The 19,349-nt window shown below is 58.0% G+C and overlaps 1 protein-coding gene and 1 long non-coding RNA gene across 4 annotated transcripts in view; both read left to right on the top strand.

Moving 5' to 3' along the window:
• The window catches only part of RAB11FIP4 (RAB11 family interacting protein 4), a 103,391-nt gene extending 88,188 nt beyond the window's left edge, over window positions 1-15,203 (top strand). For 2 of the 3 annotated variants that reach the window (XM_037069807.1, XM_037069808.1), the window contains 12 exons: window positions 464-693; window positions 2,813-3,007; window positions 3,520-3,654; window positions 3,933-3,968; window positions 5,013-5,112; window positions 5,328-5,431; window positions 6,484-6,624; window positions 8,625-8,706; window positions 9,222-9,359; window positions 9,433-9,591; window positions 10,776-10,919; window positions 12,043-15,203. In XM_037069807.1, coding sequence (XP_036925702.1) covers window positions 464-693; window positions 2,813-3,007; window positions 3,520-3,654; window positions 3,933-3,968; window positions 5,013-5,112; window positions 5,328-5,431; window positions 6,484-6,624; window positions 8,625-8,706; window positions 9,222-9,359; window positions 9,433-9,591; window positions 10,776-10,919; window positions 12,043-12,159 — 1,581 coding nt within the window. In that variant the 3' untranslated portion in view covers window positions 12,160-15,203. The remainder of the gene's footprint in view (window positions 1-463; window positions 694-2,812; window positions 3,008-3,519; window positions 3,655-3,932; window positions 3,969-5,012; window positions 5,113-5,327; window positions 5,432-6,483; window positions 6,625-8,624; window positions 8,707-9,221; window positions 9,360-9,432; window positions 9,592-10,775; window positions 10,920-12,042) is intronic. The other variant, XM_037069809.1, reaches the window with a different exon arrangement.
• A 122-nt stretch (window positions 15,204-15,325) lies between these two features.
• On the top strand, window positions 15,326-19,105 carry LOC119003455 (uncharacterized). Its single transcript, XR_005069967.1, has 3 exons — window positions 15,326-17,779; window positions 17,921-17,992; window positions 18,625-19,105. It is a non-coding gene; the product is annotated as an uncharacterized LOC119003455 (long non-coding RNA).
• The last annotated feature ends 244 nt before the right edge of the window (window positions 19,106-19,349 follow it).

The raw sequence follows: 19,349 nt of genomic DNA, 5'->3' as shown, positions 1-19,349 counted from the left end.
TCACACTGCGCCCACATCCCGGTGCCATGGTGCCTCCAGCCCTGCTAGGACAGGGCCTTGTCTCGGCGGCCACTCGTTGTGGCTGTACCCTGAACTCCATCACCAGGAAGCCTTCTCCCAAGATATTTGGCCTCCTCTGTGGACTCTGATGGGGACCCTGATGAGCTGCCCGGGTGCCCTGAACCATATGGGTGTCCCGATTGTGGCCCTTCTCTGTGGGTGGCTGTCCCCAGGGGGCTGTGACTCCTCACTGGGCTCCCATGGGGTGGGCAGTGTGACAGGCCCCAAGACGAGTCACCTGGCAGGCGTCCTCCTACCTGGGGTCTCAGGGTCCCTGCCCCAGGTGGGGCGCCTTGGCTTCGTCATTAGTAACATGTCCCTGTCAGTGTCCTTGCTATGTGATAATGAACGCTGAGCCCTAGGGAGGCAACGTCACTCACTCTGTGTCCCTCTGTCTTTCCAGGGCAGCGAGGTGCCAGGCCCCACCTTTGCTGGCGGTGAGATCCTCCCCAGGGAGCCCGGCTTCTTTCCTGAGGATGAGGAGGAGGCCATGACACTGGCCCCACCCGAGGGACCCCCGGAGTTAGACATGGACAGCCCCATGGAGAGCACCCAGAGCCTGGAGGGGTCGGTCGGGAGTCCTGCTGAGGAGAAGGACGGGGGTCTCGGGGGCCTCTTCCTGCCAGAGGACAAGTGAGTTGCAGCCATGGGGGCCTCCACAGGGGCCCGGGCCCAGAGGCAGGGGTGCCCGGGGGTGGGCAGGAGATGCACTCGGGGTCTGCATCTCGGGCATTAGTTTCACGGGTGTTCACGACAGCCAGAGGTTCTGAGCAACCTGAAGGCTTACCAACAGGGCCGGTTCTGGGATTTTAGGCAGCTGTGCAAAGTCAGGCTTTAGTGACTACCTAGTGATGTAGGGCATATGATCTCAGTTAGTGTTTAAAAGGCAGGTTACAAATATAATGAGATATGGCTTTAGTTTTGTTTAAAATAAATAAATATATATATCTGCGCAGGGAAATAACTCCAGAAAATTAGCAGTTTTTTCAGGGTGGTGGGATTGATCGTTTTAATTACCTCACATCTACTGTGCCGTATATTCTCTATTTTATTTATTGCTTATATGTTCTCATAATCAGAGATGTTATTTAAAAACAATATTAGGACCTGGTGACTTCCCAGTGGGGCGGGGTTGTCTTTCAGTCGGTGTCAGCGGAGGGAGCCCCCGCTGCCAGCCCTCACTGCATCTCTGGAGGGAGGAGACAGTGATTGTGGGAGGCAGCCGGCAGCCGCTGTCGCGGCTGAGGCGGCCGCCATAGCTGGGAGCCGGCATCCCACGGATCGGGAGAAGGTCATGACCCCGAGATTTGGAGAGGCAGGGGAGGGGTTCCCATATTGACTGAACCTCATGAAACTGTCCGTTGTTAATCATTTTCAACCTTTCCAAAAAGGCAATTTCGTATGGTTCAACCTAATACATTCTCTCAGCACAGGAGCGCTCAAATTCGGGGGCTCTGGGGACTCTCCCTGGGCCCTGGGGAGTGGGTTGTCCACACGCTGCCCGGGAGAGGCCCGCCCGCCAAGCCAAGGACGGGTGGTCGCCAACTACAGACCTGTTGGCCTTTTGGCTAATCGTTTGCCACTCGATTGTTCCCATTGATTCCTGGGGCCATCAGCCACCAGGAGGCAGCTGGCAGCAGGTCCCGAGTGTTTCAGGGAAATTTATAGGGGAAAGGAGCTCGTAAGCCGAGGTGCTAAGGAACCTGAGGGCAGGTAGAAAGTTAATGCAGTTGGGTGGAAGCACTTGGAGACTTGATTTTTAGCACCATGACATTAACCTGTGATTCTTAGGTAGAACCTGGGGTTCCTCAGGGGCCCAGTTTGAGAATCACTGGCTTAACACATCACACACTTGCTTCTAGTCTCCGAGTGTGGAGGCCTAGGAGGCTGGAGAAACCCTAACGTACGGGTAACGATAGCCAGGAATTGCTGCACGGTGACTAACAGGAAGGTATGTCTTGCCAGGTGACGAGTTGTGCTCTCTCTGTTCTCAGGTTCCAGGCTGGGCTCAGCCAGCTCCGATCCCAGCACGGGCCCCGCCTGGCTCAGCTGTGAGAGGCATGGGGTCTCCGACCTGTGTTTATGGGGTCAGGCTTTTTTGGACTAGAAATCCCCTCTATAAACTGGAAGAAGCATCTCACCTAGTAGCTCCTTGTTATTTATTTTAAAACTTCATTTCGTCATTAAAGAAGTACAAGTCAGTGAACCAGAACTTGAAAAAGTTGGGAAAGTGAGAACGGAGGGGAGATAAATGACCAACTTTGCTCATAGCACCACCATTGAAGCCAAGCTCTGCTACATGCAAACATTTTTATTTCCCACTTTCCCCTTACCTGTGTAGATTTTTATCTTCTTGCTCAGTCTTCCTTTATCTAGAATTTTATGTCCAGCTTTAATACTAATATTAATTTTTCCCATTATTGCCAATATTTTTATAAACTTTTCAATAGTGATTTGATAGCTCATAATGTAATGATTTAACCAGCGTCATTTAAGGGAGCTACAGGTGAGCCACCAGGTCACACATAATGTTCCCTGCTCTAAGGCAGCAGTGGCTTGAAGGTCTCGTGGGCAGAGACAGTTTCTGGGGTGACATGTCCCATAGGACAAGGTCTCGAAAGTGTGCTTACTGGGCCATTGGCACAGACCTCACCAGGTGTCGTCGGCGGTGCCAGCGGACCTCCTGGCAGGACCGGTAGGCCCCGCACCCCGGGCAGCGGCCTCACTAATGGGGACCCTTCTCCAACACTAGGTCCCTGGGCCACACTCCATCCACGACGACGTCAGACCTGTCCACACACTCCACCACCTCACTCCTCAGCAACGAGGAGCAGTTTGAAGACTACGGGGAGGGGGATGACGTGGACTGTGCCCCCAGCAGCCCCTGCCCCGACGACGAGACCAGGACCAACGTCTACTCGGACCTGGGGTCTTCAGTGTCTTCCAGGTGGCCGTTTAGCCTGGGATGGCGTTTGGGGTCCAGGAAAAGTGGCAGAACCAACCCAGCCTCATCTCTGGGAGGTTTAGTGGGCAGGGCCCTGAGCTACCCCTGCTCCCGGGGTCTGGGGGTCTGGAATTCCTCCCCTCTCCTCCCATCTTGGGGAAGAAAGAGAATGAACCAACCTGGGAGGCTGCAGGCCGTAGCGGGGGTCTTTGTCATCTTGCTTTCTAGAAACTCGGTGTTGAAGGGTTCTTCCAGGTGGGGCACACCTGAGTCATTACTCACTCTGACACTAGCTCTCAGTTCCCTTGTCTGCAAAATGGGTATAACTCGTTGGCTTCTTCTCTTTGGGAGTTTTGGAGGCGGGGAGGTCTGGTGCGGTCCTTCCATGCCCCACCCCCAACCACACACACAAGGTCCCTTAGGTGTCAGGGGATCCAGTAAAGTGTGCTTGGTGGTGTGGGGTTGGTCCTGGCCTGGACGGCAGTAAAGCAGGGCTGTCTTCTGTCCTGAACCAGTGCGGGGCAGACACCTAGGAAAATGCGGCACACGTACAACAGCGAATTGCTGGACGTTTACTGCTCTCAATGCTGCAAGAAAATCAACCTGCTGAATGACTTGGAAGCCCGACTGAAAAACCTGAAGGCCAACAGGTGAGGACCGCAGCACGGCATGGGGGCGGGCGGCCAGCCCCCAAGCAGCCGGCAGGGGGCCCTGGGCTGTCTTGGCAGGTGAGGGCATGCTCAGAATAGAGTTGACTCTCGGGGCCTGCGTGTTTCTGTGACAGGACAGTCAGGGTAGCATCCCTTTGGTGGGCCAGAAAGAGGCTCTGGGAACTGCACTTGGGCATCTTGCAGCCAGGGCAGAGTAAGGAGTAGCCTGGAGTGTCGCTGCTCAATGACTATTTCTCCCATCTGTCTCTTTCTTTTAGCCCCAACCGAAAGATCTCCAGCACGGCCTTCGGACGGTAAGCAGCACCCCCCGCCTCCACCAGGGAAGACGGGTTGACTGCTGTCCCCTTTAACTGCTCCTGCTGCCAGGCGGCCAGCTCCATGCCAGCAGCTCAGACCCAGGTGGCGCCCCTGTGCCCCGTGGGCGGCTCAGTGAGCCAAGGGGAGCGAGGTGTGCTGGGGCAGGGCAGGCAGAGCACCAGAGGAGACGCACGTCTGAGAAAGAAGGGCCAGCCTCCTCTCCGTCCCCACCCCTTGTCACTTCTGGCAGCAGTCAGTGTCTCCAAACCCTCAGCTGCCTCAGCCCAGGCAGGCATACCGGGGGCCCTGGGGACAGAGCCCACCTCTCCAGTCTCGGTGCCCTGCCTGGGTCCTGGAGCTGGCAGTGGCACCAGAAGAGACCCTGGGCTTCCTGCTGACAGGGGTAGGGGCTTGGCGGCCTTGCTCCTCATTAAATCCTGTGGAGCTGCCTCCCAGGCACTGCCCAGATCCTGCTGTGGTTCTCCTACAAGCAGGCCCGAGATCTGCTCTTGGGGCTCTGGGAACTGCCACCAAGCACCAGCACCCACCAACCCACTGCCCAGTTCAGTCTGGGTGGGTCTGCCGCCCTTTGCCCACCCCGGGGTCCCCAGAGATATAGCAGGAGGACTGAGTCCTACTTACAGGGTGGCCCCCAGGGGCCCAGACCGCCGGCTGGGACTGTGGAGCCAGGCTGTCTCCACCGGGCAGTCTTTCAGCTGGAAGGGGTGGGGGGCTTGTCCACCAGCTCAGTTGCTTGGTAGCCACTGGCTAGAACACCTGCGTGCAGAGGGTTCTGAAGCAGCAGGGAAGAGCTGCGACGGACTGGCCACGTCTGCCAGGGGCTCTGAGGGGTGTCGCAGCCTGTCTGCTGTCCTCTGAGCTGGAGGATCTTACGAGTTCAGAGGTCAGGCAACTCTTCTCCCCGCTGGTGAGGCAACCTCCCTATAGGGGGCTCTGGGCGCTCGCCAGGCCATGGCCGGAGTCCAGACCGCAGTCCCCACGGGGCCTCTGCCTCTGACGAGCCGCCCTCCGCCCCGCAGGCAGCTTATGCACAGCAGCAACTTCAGCAGCAGCAATGGCAGCACCGAGGACCTGTTCCGGGACAGCATCGACTCCTGTGACAATGACATCACTGAGAAGGTGGGCCCTGCGTGCAGGAGGCACGGCCGTGTGCATGCCCCCTGGGGGTGGCAGGGAGCACTCCAAGATCCCTGCCCCCATCCTCATTCCCACCAGACATGACTGCTCTCCACAGCCAGTGGGAGGGCCTGCCCATGGGTCCCACGGCTTCTAGGTTCTCAGTCCTGGAGACTCAAAGGTCTTACCCACCTCACCTCTCCCCCCCCGTATTGTAGGTGAGCTTCCTGGAGAAAAAGGTGACAGAACTGGAGAACGACAGCCTGACCAATGGGGACCTGAAGAGCAAGCTGAAGCAGGAGAACACCCAGCTGGTGCACAGGTCAGGGGCCATTGCCCTGGCTTTGGGGTGTTGGCTGTGACTGTGGGGACAGAGGGTTATCCCCGTTGCCAAGGCCCCAAGAGAAGCCAGGGGAGGTAACCTGCGTGTGCAGGTCTGAGCATCTGTGGTGCATCAGCCCCTTGCTGCCTGGAGCTGCCCACGCAGGGCGCCCAGGGCAGGTCTGTGAGGACAGGGAGACAGGTGGGCACCTGACCCCCTAGGTCTGCAGCCCCAGAGCATGCCTGAGGCAGGAGCTGGGACCCACTCTCCTGTCTCCTTGTCCTGACCTTCCTTCCTGGGGACAAGCTCTGCAGAGGGAGAGGTGGGTGTCAGTGGGGTCCCCCACCTGCTGCCGGTGGAAAAAGTCCCAGCATTGCTGCGCCCTCCTCCCAATGGAGACCCACCGAACATGGCCCCCCAGTGCCGCCTATAACGCATTAGTGCATGTAGCATTGTGGTTGTCCTCTTGCGACAGCCTGAGACTCGCCAACAGCCTGAGACTTGCCGCCCTGCGGAAGGTCAGCCTCAGGGAGGGGCTGTTGCCAGGGAAACACGCCCCAGACCGAGGTACTGCCTGGGCCACCAGTAGCAGGGTTATAACATTCACAGAGGGTCCTCTCCCAGGTCATGCTCAGGGCCACTGGCCAGAGTCAGCTGCCCCAAAGTTGAATTGTTCACTAAGGAGGTACAGACTAGGAAGGGAGAGAGCAGAAAGAGGAGGTGAGACCTGAGGGCCGTTTCATTCAGCTGTGGCTCCGCCTGTCATCCCTCCCTGTGCCGGCCCCGGGAGTCCTGTCTCCTCAGGCACAGCCTTGCTCCCCCTGGACCCGCTGCCAGGCCTGCCCCTCCGTGCCACACATGGCTGACACACCTCTCCTTGGGTGCCTTGGTGTCCCTTACTCATCTGTCAGCAAAGCTGCTGTCCCCCAGGCCACCTCCCACAGTACAGGAGTTCGTGACCAGGGCTCCCCACGGCCACAGCCTGGGTTGGGGTGAGAGCACTCAGGCCACGAGAGCTTGCCCTGGACTGGGGTCCACATCTGTCTCCTCAGGGTGCACGAGCTGGAGGAGATGGTGAAGGACCAGGAGACCACGGCTGAGCAGGCCCTGGAGGAGGAGGCACGCCGGCACCGTGAGGCCTACAGCAAGCTGGAGAGGGAGAAGGGCACCGAGATCGAGCTGCTGCACACCAGGTGGGCCTGGCGCCCAGACTGGGGCCTCTCTGCGGGCCTCGTCTCTGGCTTACCCGCACGGTCCTGGGACAGCCTGTTGGGCAGCTGCTGCCGTCCCTGTTTTACGGGCGGGAAACCGAGCCGGAGGCAAAGCCCTTGTGCCCCAACAGTTCTACTTTGGATACCCGAACACGTGGGCGTGCTCTTCAGGAAGCGTGTAAAAGAATGTCCGCAGTAGCATTGTTCATTTCAAATAAAACCGGAAACAACGTACTTGTCTGTCAACAATAGAATGGGTAAACACCCCCCAAAACCAGTGGTGTTGCCCTGGTTCCTGGGCTGGGCCCGGTGTCCAGGCTTGGAGCTCCCCCTGCTGTCAGGTTCTCTCCTGACCCTGGGCCCTGAGGACCGAGGTGAGGGGGAAAGCGGGCATTCAGCGCTCCTGGGCCTTTGGTACAGACGCTGGAACTGAGGCAGGCAGGGAGGGGGTGTCGGCCTGGGGTTCTCTGTTGGCCTCCCTCGTGAGCATAGTATTGTGAACATACTGTGCCACTTCGCTGGCCTCAGTGTCCCCGAAGTGACGGTGAGGGTGGTGAGCTGATGCCCATCAGAGCGCCGCCAACAGGTAAGGGCTGCAGTGACATCCCAAGGCTGCCTTCAGCACTGAGCCGGGCTGGGAGGCCACTGGGGCCCCGGGCAGAGAAGACAGCTACCCCCACACTCCTCAGCCCTGATCAGGCCCCAGCATCTGAGCTGGGTCCACCCCAGGGTGGAGGGAGGGTGGGAGGTGGGCTCCCAGCCTGCACTCCATGGCTGGAGCAGGGCCTCCCCTGCCTGCAGAGGTCACCCAGAGCCAAAGGGAACGGGGCACTTGGTGCCCCTCTGTGCTCAGTGAGGAGCCCTCCTAACTCCTCTGTGCCCGAAACCCACCACTGTCGACCAGGGGCTCATGTAAACTTTCGCTCATGTTCTAGACACTGCTGTTTGCATCTGTTTCTGAAGGCTGAAACCTCAGTAAGCGTCACTGTTCTCTGTTCTGACAGCTGGCCCGGTTGGCTGGCCTGAGAGAGGTGTCTGGGAACAGGTGGTGGAGGAGACAGGGAGTGTGGGCCAGAGAACAGAAAGCGAGCCCTCGTGGGAACTGTCTCCTAACCCATGCCCTTTGCACAACTCCAGAGGGCACTGTTCACATAAAATATGCAGACAGTACCCGCTCCCCCCGCCGGAGTCACTCGATGTGCTTTGTTCCTCACACCCTCCTCCATCGCACGCCCCCTGTGAGGTGGCCTCGTCCGAGTGCACATCTGAATTCCTCTCTGGGGGCCTCTCCTCAGGAGCCCAGAGGGCTGTGGCGGCGATGGGAAGAGGAAGGAATGCTCCGCGGGAATTAGTGTCCGAAATGACCCTGCACAGTTCGGGTGCCACTGACACCACAGCTCACCTGCCCCTGTCCTCAGGACATTTAAAACCTACCTGGGCACCTGGGCTGCCCTTTCAAGGGCTCCTAGTAGGACAGTCCCTGGGGGATGGTAACGTACAGGATTTTGACTATTGGAATCAAGTCCCTTGGGTGTCAGAGGCAGCTGTAGGGAGGCTCGGAGGGCGGAGCCCTGGGCGAGGTGCTGGGGGAGAAAGGAAAACACACACCTTGCCTTCAGATCGCAGGCTGCAGCATGACGGCCCGTCACAGACAACCACGAGGAGACTGTCTCCTCGTAGGAGGCAAACATGCCCGGTCTCTTGTTTCAGGCCGTAAGGATGCGCTCAAAGAGAATCTGTGCTCTTGTTCACGCACGAGTGTGTCCTTTTATCAAGCAAAATAAGAATGGCAATTCAATGTCTCTACCATTTTGCCTTGGATGACAGGAAGCTCAAGGCTATATTGTATTATTTGGAATTATTCATATTTTCTCTCTTGCTTTCTGGTATCTTGCCTCCTCCAGGGAGCAGGGCATCGCCACAGGTTGTCCAACTGTAAGATCATCTCCATTTCTGACTCTTTGTCCTTCTGCTTTCCGCAGGGTGCAGCAATTGGAAGAGGAAAATACAGACCTCGGAACAACAGTGACTCGGCTCAAGTCACAGACGGAGAAGCTGGACGAGGTGCGCGCCAGGCCGGGCGAGTCTCGGGCTCGGGCCTTGACCCGGGTCCACACGTGGGCAGCATCAGCCGTCAGAGGCCTGTTTCTAGTTTCTGAAATTCTAAAAAATTGCCCTAGGAACAGAAGGCAACAAAATACAAATAATACTTTGTCTTTCTAGATTTCTGATTTTCCAAATTTTCTGCAGTGAGATATTTCCTTATGTAATGGGGGAAATAATAACAAAGAAAAAAAGGTTAGCTTCTGTTTGGGCCGCCACCTTCTAGCCAAGTCTCATCTGGCTTTGTTGAAGGACTCCAGGGGCCTCAGATTGTTCTAGCTGTGTTTCTAGAATCCTAGGGGACCTGGACGTTTCTTTAAGCTGTGACTCGGAGGGCTCTGTCTGGAGGGCTGGTCTGGCTACCCATTTTTTGAGCGGCTGACAGACCCTCAGGGAAGCCCTGGGGCACAGGGAGCCCCTCTGGTGGCCCTCCCCTGCCTCCCCACCCCCGCTGACTCAGTCCCCCTGGGCTCCAGGAACGGCAGCGCATGTCTGACCGGCTGGAGGACACGAGCCTGCGGCTCAAGGATGAGATGGACCTGTACAAGCGCATGATGGATAAGCTGCGGCAGAACCGTATTGAGTTCCAAAAGGAACGGGAGGCGACGCAGGAGGTGGGTCCAGGCCCAGGGCTACAGGGTCCCTCCTGTGCCCCTGCTCCTGCCAACCGGCCTCTCTCCCTTGCAGCTCATCGAGGACTTGCGGAAGGAGCTGGAGCATCTGCAGATGTACAAGCTGGACTGCGAGCGACCAGGCAGGGGCCGCAGCTCATCCTCGGGCCTAGGCGAGTTCAATGCCAGGGCCCGAGAGGTGGAGCTGGAGCATGAGATCAAGCGACTCAAGCAGGTGCGCCCTGGAGCCTCTGTCTGGCTTGATCAGGTGTCCAAGCCCCCATGGGTGGGTCTCCTGTGAGGGGCCTGAGAGCTGTAGCACTGTCCCCCCCACACACTGCTGTCTGCTCCAGCTGACAGCATGGTTGTCAGGGCTGCTTCCTGCCTCTCCCAGCCCAGGCATGGGGCTTACCTCTAGGCTGTGGCTGATGGAAATTTCCAGGTCTTTCCTCGGCATCCATGAAAAGAAGCAGCCCACTCTTCTGTCCTGGGCACATGGGGTGGAGAAGGAGACTCCACCAAGCCTAAAATCGGTGCCTCCCTGTGTTGGGATCTCTCCACAGTCTGAGCCCAAGGTTCCATTTCAAATGGTTCCTGGGAGCACGTCCTGACATTGGAGACCAGTCAGGTGGATGGGGGAAGTGGGGTCAGGAGGGGCCGTAACCAAGTGAAGGAGTGATGGTTGCTGAAGCCCCACATTTAGCCTTGCCCTGGGGGCAGGAGACTGCTGTGTGGATTATACCCCTGAACTGGCTCCTCCAAGGCAGAGATGCTGGTGTTCACCCTCCCACAGCCATCCTGAAACACTGCTCTTCTCCTCATCCACAAGGGGGCGCCCGAGGGCCCAGGTGTGAGCTGTTAGGAGCCTTTAGGCAAAGGCTGGAGCATGGGGCTGGTAAAGGGGGGGGGGGGGGTCTGGGCAGGGCACCAAGGGCCGCCTGCTGGGAGTGCGCATGCACCTGGAAAGAGCTGCCACAGCAGGATCCCTGAGCCCTGCTGCAGGAGGAGCCAAGGAGATGAGCCGGCCTGCCAGCCTGGAGATCCCAGGGCACCACATTTTCTCACTGAGGGCTGTTGTTGGAGGAGCCCCTGGGTGGGCAGTGTCCTTATGCAGGGCCTCAGGGGATCCACTCTGGCTCACCCACCTCGGGGAGGAAGGTAGCCAGAAACCACACTCCTGCCCGGAAACTTGGCTCCTCTGAGCAGGGCTGTGGCTTCCAAGAACCCCGTGACCTCCCAGGACCCAGCCCTTCCCTGCCCCAAGCCTGGCAGAATCCACATCATCTGTGGGCGTCCTGACGTGACACACACCTGAGGGGAGGGTCCTGGTGGGAGTCAGGGGACAGTGGATGCAGACAAGTGGGTTCCAGTGGGTTCCGGGTGCTTCTGGTAGCTGATGGTGCTTTGGCCTGCCCACAGGAGAACCACAAGCTGCGGGATCAGAATGATGACTTGAATGGGCAGATCTTGAGCCTCAGCCTCTACGAAGCAAAGAACCTCTTTGCCACCCAGACCAAAGCCCAGTCTCTGGCTGCGGAAATAGACACAGCCTCGCGCGATGAGGTAATGTGGCCATGCACTGTTGCTCTCGCTTTGGGGCCTGGCCCTCCTCTGATTCTGCCCCACCCCCACCTGCCACGACGTGGGGCCCCAGGCTGCCGGAGCAAGAAAAGCAGGCCGGGGCCTGGCCCCTCAGAGTCCCCACCTGCAACTGCCCTGCGTGACAGGGCGGAGCTGTGGGGGGAGTTAAATCAACTCTCCAGGCCCCCCCCCCCGCCCCCGCACGTGGTGGGAGGAGCCCGGGCCTGGGAGCAGGGTGGAGTTTGCCTCCCGGCTCCGCCCACCCTGTGCTGAGGAGGCCGGCTGGTTCCGTTATATGGCTTCCAGGGGAGTCTGGGACTCCCCTCCTCCCAGCCACCAGAGGGGGCACCTGCTGGTGGTGTGTCTTCACTTAATCTTCTCACGGCTGGGAGGCTGTCTAGACAGACTGGAAGACTGGGGCACAGGGTCTCTGAGCCTGTGCAGACAGAGGGACCCAGGCTTCCAGCACCAAAGCTCCCTCTCTCTGCCCGACGTGTGTATGGCTGTAAACGTTCAGGCCTCCAGAATACTCTGGTTACATTTTAACACAAATCTAATGTCGTCACTGAACCTCTAACCCTGTGCCTGGGACACAGAGCTAACTAAGCTGACCCCTGGCCTCCAGAAGCTCCCAGGTGAGCCAGGGACAGATACGGGATTTCAGTGACATTCTGAAGGACTGGTCAGGAGTTGACCTGGAGCGGGGGGTGACGGCAGGACCAGCAGCGATCAGGGGGCCACTCCAGGCCGAGGAAGCAGCCCTACAGTCTTAGGGCCCTGGGACTTGGGGTGTCAGTCTTGGTTATAAATGCCTTTGGCCACCATTCTCAGCTTTTACCAAAACCTTACCCCTCCAGCCCCTCCACAGGTCAGTTAAATCAGAACCTCTGGGGGTGGGGCTGGGCATCTGCGTAGTTCATCACCTCAGGTGTGAGCTGAGCCAGGCTTTAGACTGGCCGCCTGGCATCTGAGTGCTGAGGTTGGCCTTGGGGCTTCCTTGCACGGGGTCTCCTGAGCCCTGACTTTTGGCACCAGCTCACTGTGAGCCCAGGCAGCTGGGCCCCCGCCCAGTCTGGCCTCTGACTGTCTGTCCTGCCTCCACCAGCTCATGGAAGCCCTCAAGGAGCAGGAGGAGATCAACTTCCGGCTGCGACAGTACATGGACAAGATCATCCTGGCCATCCTGGACCACAACCCCTCCATCCTCGAGATCAAACACTGAGATGGAGGCGCTGGCTACAGAACGGCCTCAGGACCCCAGGACCCCAGGACCAAAGGGCAGACCCCGCCTGTGGCTGCGGCCCCAGCTGGGCCTCATGCACCCACTGTAAATGTCTGTCTGGCCACGATGTAATGTGTCCTGGTGTGGATGTGGGGGGCCGTGCACACTGGGGCTATGGCTGGGGGTGACATCGGTGCAGTCAGCTGTTTGTGCACTTTTTGGTCCTTCTGCAGGGGCAGAAGGTCCTGGAGGTTCAGGGGACAAGGTCTGCAATCAGGGGTCACTAATAACAAGAACTGGAAGCTTGTGTTTCAGATACTGGATAACATGATTCTACCTCTGGGGGTGAGGATTCAGAAATATGCTATTCAGATGGGCTCTTCTCTGCCGCCTCATTCCCCCGGGAGTAGGAGCAAAATTGTCATCTTTTCCAGTTCAAATGCCCAGCAGCTGTGTCCTCGCTAACCTCTTTGGCCACCTGTGAAGTCCAGGTGCTTGAACTCAGGAGGAGGAAGGGGGGTGCAGGAGGAACAGGAAGGGGGGCCTCAGCAGCCCGTCCCGGGCAGGCAGCCCCTGTGAGCCTGAGCACGCTGTGTCCCGGGGATCCAGGCTTGGGAGGAGCGGCCTGCACTCCGGGAGGTCTGGGCATTTTTAGAGGACCCGCACTCTTGCCCATCCCTGCTTATCTACCTCTCCCTTCCTGTTTCTGTTTTGTTTATAAGAAAATAGGAAATACTGTAAGGTGAAGGGATTAAAAGGAAGGGGAAGGAGGCTGAGGGTCAGGGGTGTTGCTCACCTGCCCACCAGTGTCCTTCCCCTGGCTACATTTTGAAAGAGGCCAGGGTGGACCCCAGGCTGGGGGTGGGCCTGGCCCACCAGTCCCTGCTCTCTGCGCAGCCTGGTGACATGGGCCTCGGGTCTGGGTGCTCAGAGCCAGGGCTCCAGGCTGGGCTGGGCTCCTGGGGGTCAGCTGGGGAGGTTCAGGGAAACCTTAGTCTTTCATCCTCGTGGCACGTGTGAGAATTCACACTCTGGATTGTTGGTGCGGTTTTTCATTCCAGGCAGCTGGGAGTAGGTACGGTACTTTCCTTTGAGTTCTCCCAGTGTTTCTCAGTTGTATAGGGCCGATTCCTTTCCTTAATCCAGATAGACGTGCACAGGGATGCTCCTTATTTTCCTCCCCTGCAGGTTGCTTTCGTTAGCACTTCTGGTGCAGAGGGGAAAGTCTGGGCGTGCTGGGCAGGGGACAGAGGGGACTATGCGAAGAGGACAGGGCAGTGGCGGGTGCAGAGGGCACCTGGGGACTCGTGAGTGTCCCTGCTCACAGTGGCAGGACTGTGGCCACGACCAGCCTTCCTTCACTCCAGTCCACTTGTGCTTTTTTTGGACTTTGTGGTTCCTTGCAGGTTTGTGCACGGGATTTGTTTTTATGCCGCAAGCAGTGGGGTACACTGGCTCGACCCGGGGGTTCGGGGCCAGGGCAGGGGTCAGTCCTCTGTGGGCTTCTCAACCCCAATGACACTGGTCCCCTCGGGCTCCCCCGAGGGTCTGAGAAGTGACAGTGGAAGGAAGACTTAAGGAATGGGTCCCCTGAGAATTTGCTGATAGGAAAGCGCGGCCACAATTTAAGGGGAAGAAGAGGAGAACCAAGGCCTGAGGGCGTTGCTACGGGTTTCACTTGGGAAGGAGTCCTGCAGAGAGGCCAGCCAGGTGGCTGCAGGTCTGCTAGGGGCTTGCCCCAGAGACGAGTATTTCATGTGTAAAACTTCACATGCTCTTTAGCTGCCTTGGTGTGGGATTCCCAGGAAGGCTGTCACACCGTGGGAAGGGTTTCTGCCGTGGGGAGGGGCAGAAGGAGCTGGCAGCGGCAGCAGCAGGGTTCTGCAGCACCACGCAAGCTCCGAGGAAGTGCCCTCCTCTGAAAGGCCCCTCGGGACCTGGTGTGGGGCTTCGGGTCTCTACAGGGGACTGAATTCCAGGAACACACACCCAAAGTTAAACCCACTCTTCTGACTTCGGCCAGAATACCTCGTATAAAACTTAGTCTGTCCAATTGGCTTTTTAAAATCACACTTTTAAAAAACGCTCTTCTGCGCTTGAGAGCTAGCTGAGGAGGGCAGACGGCCCCAGGCTCCCTGGGCTCCCGCCCCTGGGCTGGTGTCGCAGCTGGACTCCCTCTGGGGGCAGGGGCAGACCCGCCCTCCTCCCGTGTTGCCTCCTCCCTCTCCGGGTCTCAGGGTGAGGGTTCCGCTCCTCTCTCTCAGCACCAGGGCTGTCAGCTAGCATGCAGGATGTCCAGGTAAATTTGAATTTCAGGTTAATGACGACTAATTTTTCGTAGGAGTATATTCTGTGCGGTACTTGGCACGTATTTGAAGTGGAGAGGATTTTGAAATCCTGGTACCTGGGTCAAACCCCCAGAGGTTCTAATTCCATTGGTGTGGGTGCAGCCCAGGCATCAGAATGGTCCCAGGATTCCCCAGGTGGCTGTAATTTGTTATAATTTAACTGGGGGTCCTGTGCGGGTTTTGATTTTTGTTTTTGTCAAATCTATGTAAGGGCGGGCTGGCACCACCTTGTCTGAAGTATAGATGTGTTGCGGGGGGAGGCTCCCATGGCAGACTCACCCTGTGCAGACACTGGGCCGTCCTCGGGTTCAAGTCAAAACCAAACACAATTCGCTGAACCTGCAAGCTAGTTCTACGGACAGTATCTAATAGAAAAGGAAGACTTTTCTGGATTAGGTGGCCCCTGTTCTGTGGGAAAGTGTAAGATACACAGTTCTATTAAAAAAAAGTTTTTTAAACTTTGAATTGGCCAACGTTAGACAAGGTATCATACTTTAAATGTGTTAGAGTCTTTGCAGGTTGTAAGAGGGAAATTCCTTTAGCTTGACTTGATTTCTGACCTATTAAAAACACAAAGCTCAAGAACTTTCCAAAGCACTTGGACCTGAAACAGTGGTTCTCAGCTCTGCTCATGCATTGGAGCCACCTGGGGAGGTTTAAAAAAATTCTGCTGACTGGGCTGACCCCTGACCCCTCCCCCCCNCCCCTCCCCCCCCCCCCCCCCCCCCCCCCCCCCCGCCTACCTCCGCCAGGTTGGGATTTAATTGGTGTAGGTGTGGCCCAGGCATCCACATGTTTAAAGAGTTCCCCTCGTGATGCTAACATGGGCTGGGGGCCTGGCAGAGAGAGAGGGTTGTGTGCTGGCCAGAGGTGGAGAAAATGGATAGGAGTGGCTGCTGGGCTTGTTAACTCAGGTGCTGGCCAAAAGCCGCTGGGGCATCAGTGGCTTTTCCTGCTGGGAAGTCAGATGGTGAGAGGTTAGCACATCCCTTGCCCCCAGGATGGGAAGCCAGATGCCTTCAGGAGCTGGTGGATCCAGCGCTTGGCAGCGGCCCAGGGGTTAGCAGCTCCGAGTGGGCAGGTCTGCCTGGTGCCCACGCAGTCAGTGGGTGGCACATGCTGGGGTGTGGGAGTGGAGCAGAGCAGGGTAGGGAGCTGACCAGCAGCCTCAGAAATAGCAGTCACCTCCTCCCCCAGCTGAGCTGCAGAGGCCACTGACTGCGGACTCTGCCTCAAGTCGGTTTTCACCAGGGTAGGTGAAGGCTGCCCCAGCTCCTTCCCTGTTCCCAGCCAAACCAGCACCCGGCCCCACAGCCCAGAGGCTCCGGGGCTGCTACCCTGGTGAGTCCAATCCCCAGCCCAAGGGGGCCTGGTAGTCAGGAGGGTGTGGTGCAGGCTCTTTTGTTGCCACAAGGGACTTTGTAAAGGACAGGGCCCTGCAGGGGCGAGTGGGCCTGTGGATCAGGGAGAAATTAGCCCTCTTTTTGTGCTCTGTGGGTATGTGTGTTTGATATACTAGCAAATGTAAACCTAAAAGCTAATCTTAGGTGTGATTGGAACAGAGGACGCTATGGACGCCACCATGCCGAGGAAATGACTTTGCTCTCCTGGCACATCTTCAGCGTCTCTTTTAAAGGGTGGGGACTGGTTTTAGATAGAGGAGAGGGGCCACTCGGTGCTGCTTCCCCCCCAGCCCTACCTCCTGTGGGCTGGGAACAGCCCCATAGGACTCTGGTTTGGGCTGGGGAGACTGAGGCTCCCTGCTGAAGGACCTCAAGCTCGGGGGCCACGCCCTCCCCAGTCACTTTGAGCAAGTCCTTTCCCTTCACTGACCCTACGGACCTCCAGGTCCTGCCCTCCTGTTCTGTCTGAGGGTGTGAGAAGGGGCAAGGGGCAGGAGAGGCCGGCCCACCCTGCTCGGCAGGACAACTCAGAGGCTCTTCGGCCACGCCGCTGCCCACCTGGAAAAGTGGACAGCTTTCTGGAAAGGTTTGCTCCTGAAAGCGTGAACCCTGGCGAAGCGTGACGCCACATGATTCTGATGCTCCAACCTCGTGCTTCTGTTTCCATTGTGACTGTAACAGAGGGGTGTCTGCCCCGAGCCACCAGAGGGGCTGGTGGTGGTGCCTTGGCCACCCCCCCCACCGCCCCCGCAGAGTCTGCGTGCTGTTGTTCCAGCAGCCTGCGCCTCCTGCCGGGCGCCCTGTCCTGCTGTGCTGCGCAGGCTGTGTTTCGTCTGCATGGTTTGGGGTCATTGTCCTTGTGCCTTTTTGCTCCCTGTCACCGCTGTGCAGGATTTCCGCGTTACCACTGCCCCCTTTTCTACATCCTCTGGTTGGCCCTGGCCCTTCCCAAGCCCTGTAAATGTGTACATAGTGTTCCACTCTGTGTCCACGTGCCTCCGCCAGGGAGGGTCTGCTCGCCCGCAGGGTCAGGCTCCTCTGCTCCTTCGCTCACTCAGCCATGCATACGCGGTCACTTTGTACAGGATTTTTCATTCTGGTCATAAGCCTGGGGACCCACGTAGTCCCCCGTCCAGCCTGCCGCGAGTTCAGCAGCCTGCACACCAGGAAGGGGTGGCAATGTGTAAAGCAGCTTCTCCCGCAAACCTCTCCCTGTGTTGGCGTCCGCATGTGCAGATGGCGGTGTGCACCTCACTCACCCGGGCCTCAGCCCACAGGGACTCGGGGCTGCCGCAGCCCCCGAGGGCCCTGGAGGAAGCTCCAGCTGTGTGGCTGCTGGCACTGGGCCTGGCTTCCAGCGGCTGCCATCCAGGACCTAGGACAGCTTCGGACAACAGGCAGGAGGAGGAGGCTCCTTGCTGTTGTCCCTGTCTGCCCTTAACAACTGCCAAGCTCTTCCTCGTCCGCTGAAGGTGCTCAGACCTGGGTGCCATTAACCCCGACAGCAGTCGGTCGCCGTCAGACCGTGCGCTGCTGCCGACTCACTGCGGCCTGCTGGCGCCTTTCGTCCGGGTTGTCCTGTTTCCCCGGCTGGGTCTCCTAGGGACCGGATGGAACAGACTGCGTGTGTGGTCTCAGGTGTCATGTCTGAGGGTTGGTTGGATGGCTTTAGCTGTGGGGCTCCACCTGAGTCTTTTGCCCTAGAACCCTCCATCTGGAAGCAGGTTGGCTTTGGGGCACAGGTGAGGCCTCTGCCTCCAGCCTGCTTCTAGCCAAAAAGGAGCTGGCTCTCAGAGGCGGGCTTTTCCGGGAGCTAATGTACAGACCCAGGTGTAAATAAACCGTTTGCTTTTCTTGCCTGACTTGATGGTGAGCTTCTGTGGTGGGGATGGGAGGGTGGGAGGGGTGTGGCGCCCTTCCAGCATGCCTGGGGAGTGGCAGCCCCGCCCAGCATGCCAGGGCGGCTGGTGCTATCCTCCAGCAGTGGGGGGGGCGGGGGTGCACCTGCAGGTTTGGCCCTCCCCAGGAGACGGGTGTGGATCCCAGAAGCTCCTGCAAGACCATCATTCCAGCCACCAGGCGGTGAGGTTTGAAAAGTTGGTCCTCACCACAGCCATGCTCCCTTTCCCAGCTGGGGCCGCCCAGGGGTCTCCACTCACTCTGGTCCCTCTGATGAAGTCCCAGCACCATCTTCCTCTACACCAGCCACCGTGACTCCCCTGGGTCACAGGCCAGGCCCTCCACTCGAGCCTGGTGGCACACTGACCTGCCAGTGCTGGTCCTGCCATGCCCTAGAGTGCCAGGGTGGCTCCAGGTCGGGGGCTCAGACCCCCGGTGTCTGCCCCCTGCTTGTTTGCCCCTTCCCCCTTGGCCATGGGTCTGCCAGGGCAACAGGAGGCTCCTACTCACTGGGTTTACACAGCCTCACCTCGGGCTCTGGGGGAAGTCGTCTTCCATACTGGGGGGTTGTGTGTTCCCCTGGGCCTTGGTCCTTCCACACCCCTAATGTGCCTCCTCTCTTTTCCAACCAGGGTTGCCAGATTCTGCAAATAAAAATACAGGAGACTCCTTAAATTTTAATTTCAGAAATGAATTTTTTTAGTTGAAGTATGTCCCATGCAATACTAAAAAATTACTCATGGATATCGGAAATTCGCATTTAACCGAGCACTTTTTTTTTTCAATCTGGAGACCCTATTTCCACCCCTCTGCAGGGGCCCTCTCTTGCCAGTCAGGTGCCTCCAGCTCCTGAGTGCTTGCCTTGCACCCCAGTTTCAGAAACACTCCCTACTTTCTTGCCACTATTTTCTTCGAGATGGGTTCTGCCTTCCCTGCCCCAGCCACCCAAGAAGCAGCTGCTGGCGTTTCCAGAAGCTGTACCCCCTTGCGGCCTGCTGGGGGTGCATGCAGAGACCTGGAGCCCTGAAAAGGACTGAACGTGGAGGTAAACTCAGACTTCAGCCAAGGATGTGGAGCACCACGGTGTCCTGGGAACCAGGGTGGGGACAGGCATTGCAGAAGTACCCCAGTATTAACTTCTAATTTGCTGACCTTTTACAATAAGCAAGCCGTTAACCATTTTCCATCTCTGTGTTCATGGAATGATCCCAAGGTGTCCAATCAGAGGCCCGGGTTTGGAGCCCTGCTCCCTGACTTCCGCCTGTGTGACTGGGCAGGGCACTCACCTCTCTGAGTTTTGCTTAAACCCCAGTTCCTTTCGTGAACCTGTGACGAGGAGTAATGGACAGCATGTGCCCAGGCCCCAGGCGGGGGGCTGGGAAGTGCTTGCAGAATCAGAATATGGGTTTGGGGAGGTAAGACTCCTCTTCCCAAAAAGTCTATCCTCAAAGCGTCTCCTCTGTTGTATTTAAGTTGTTGAGGGCAGTCATAGAAACACACCACAAACTGGGTGGCTTAAAACAACAGAAGTTTATTTCCT

Source organism: Sturnira hondurensis, unplaced genomic scaffold (genome assembly GCF_014824575.4).
Source record: "Sturnira hondurensis isolate 20B ecotype Veracruz unplaced genomic scaffold, ASM1482457v3 Scaffold0018728, whole genome shotgun sequence".
NCBI classification, from domain to species: Eukaryota; Metazoa; Chordata; class Mammalia; order Chiroptera; family Phyllostomidae; genus Sturnira; species Sturnira hondurensis.
Note: the sequence above shows the minus strand (reverse complement) of the source record. Positions and strands in the feature narration are given on the sequence as shown.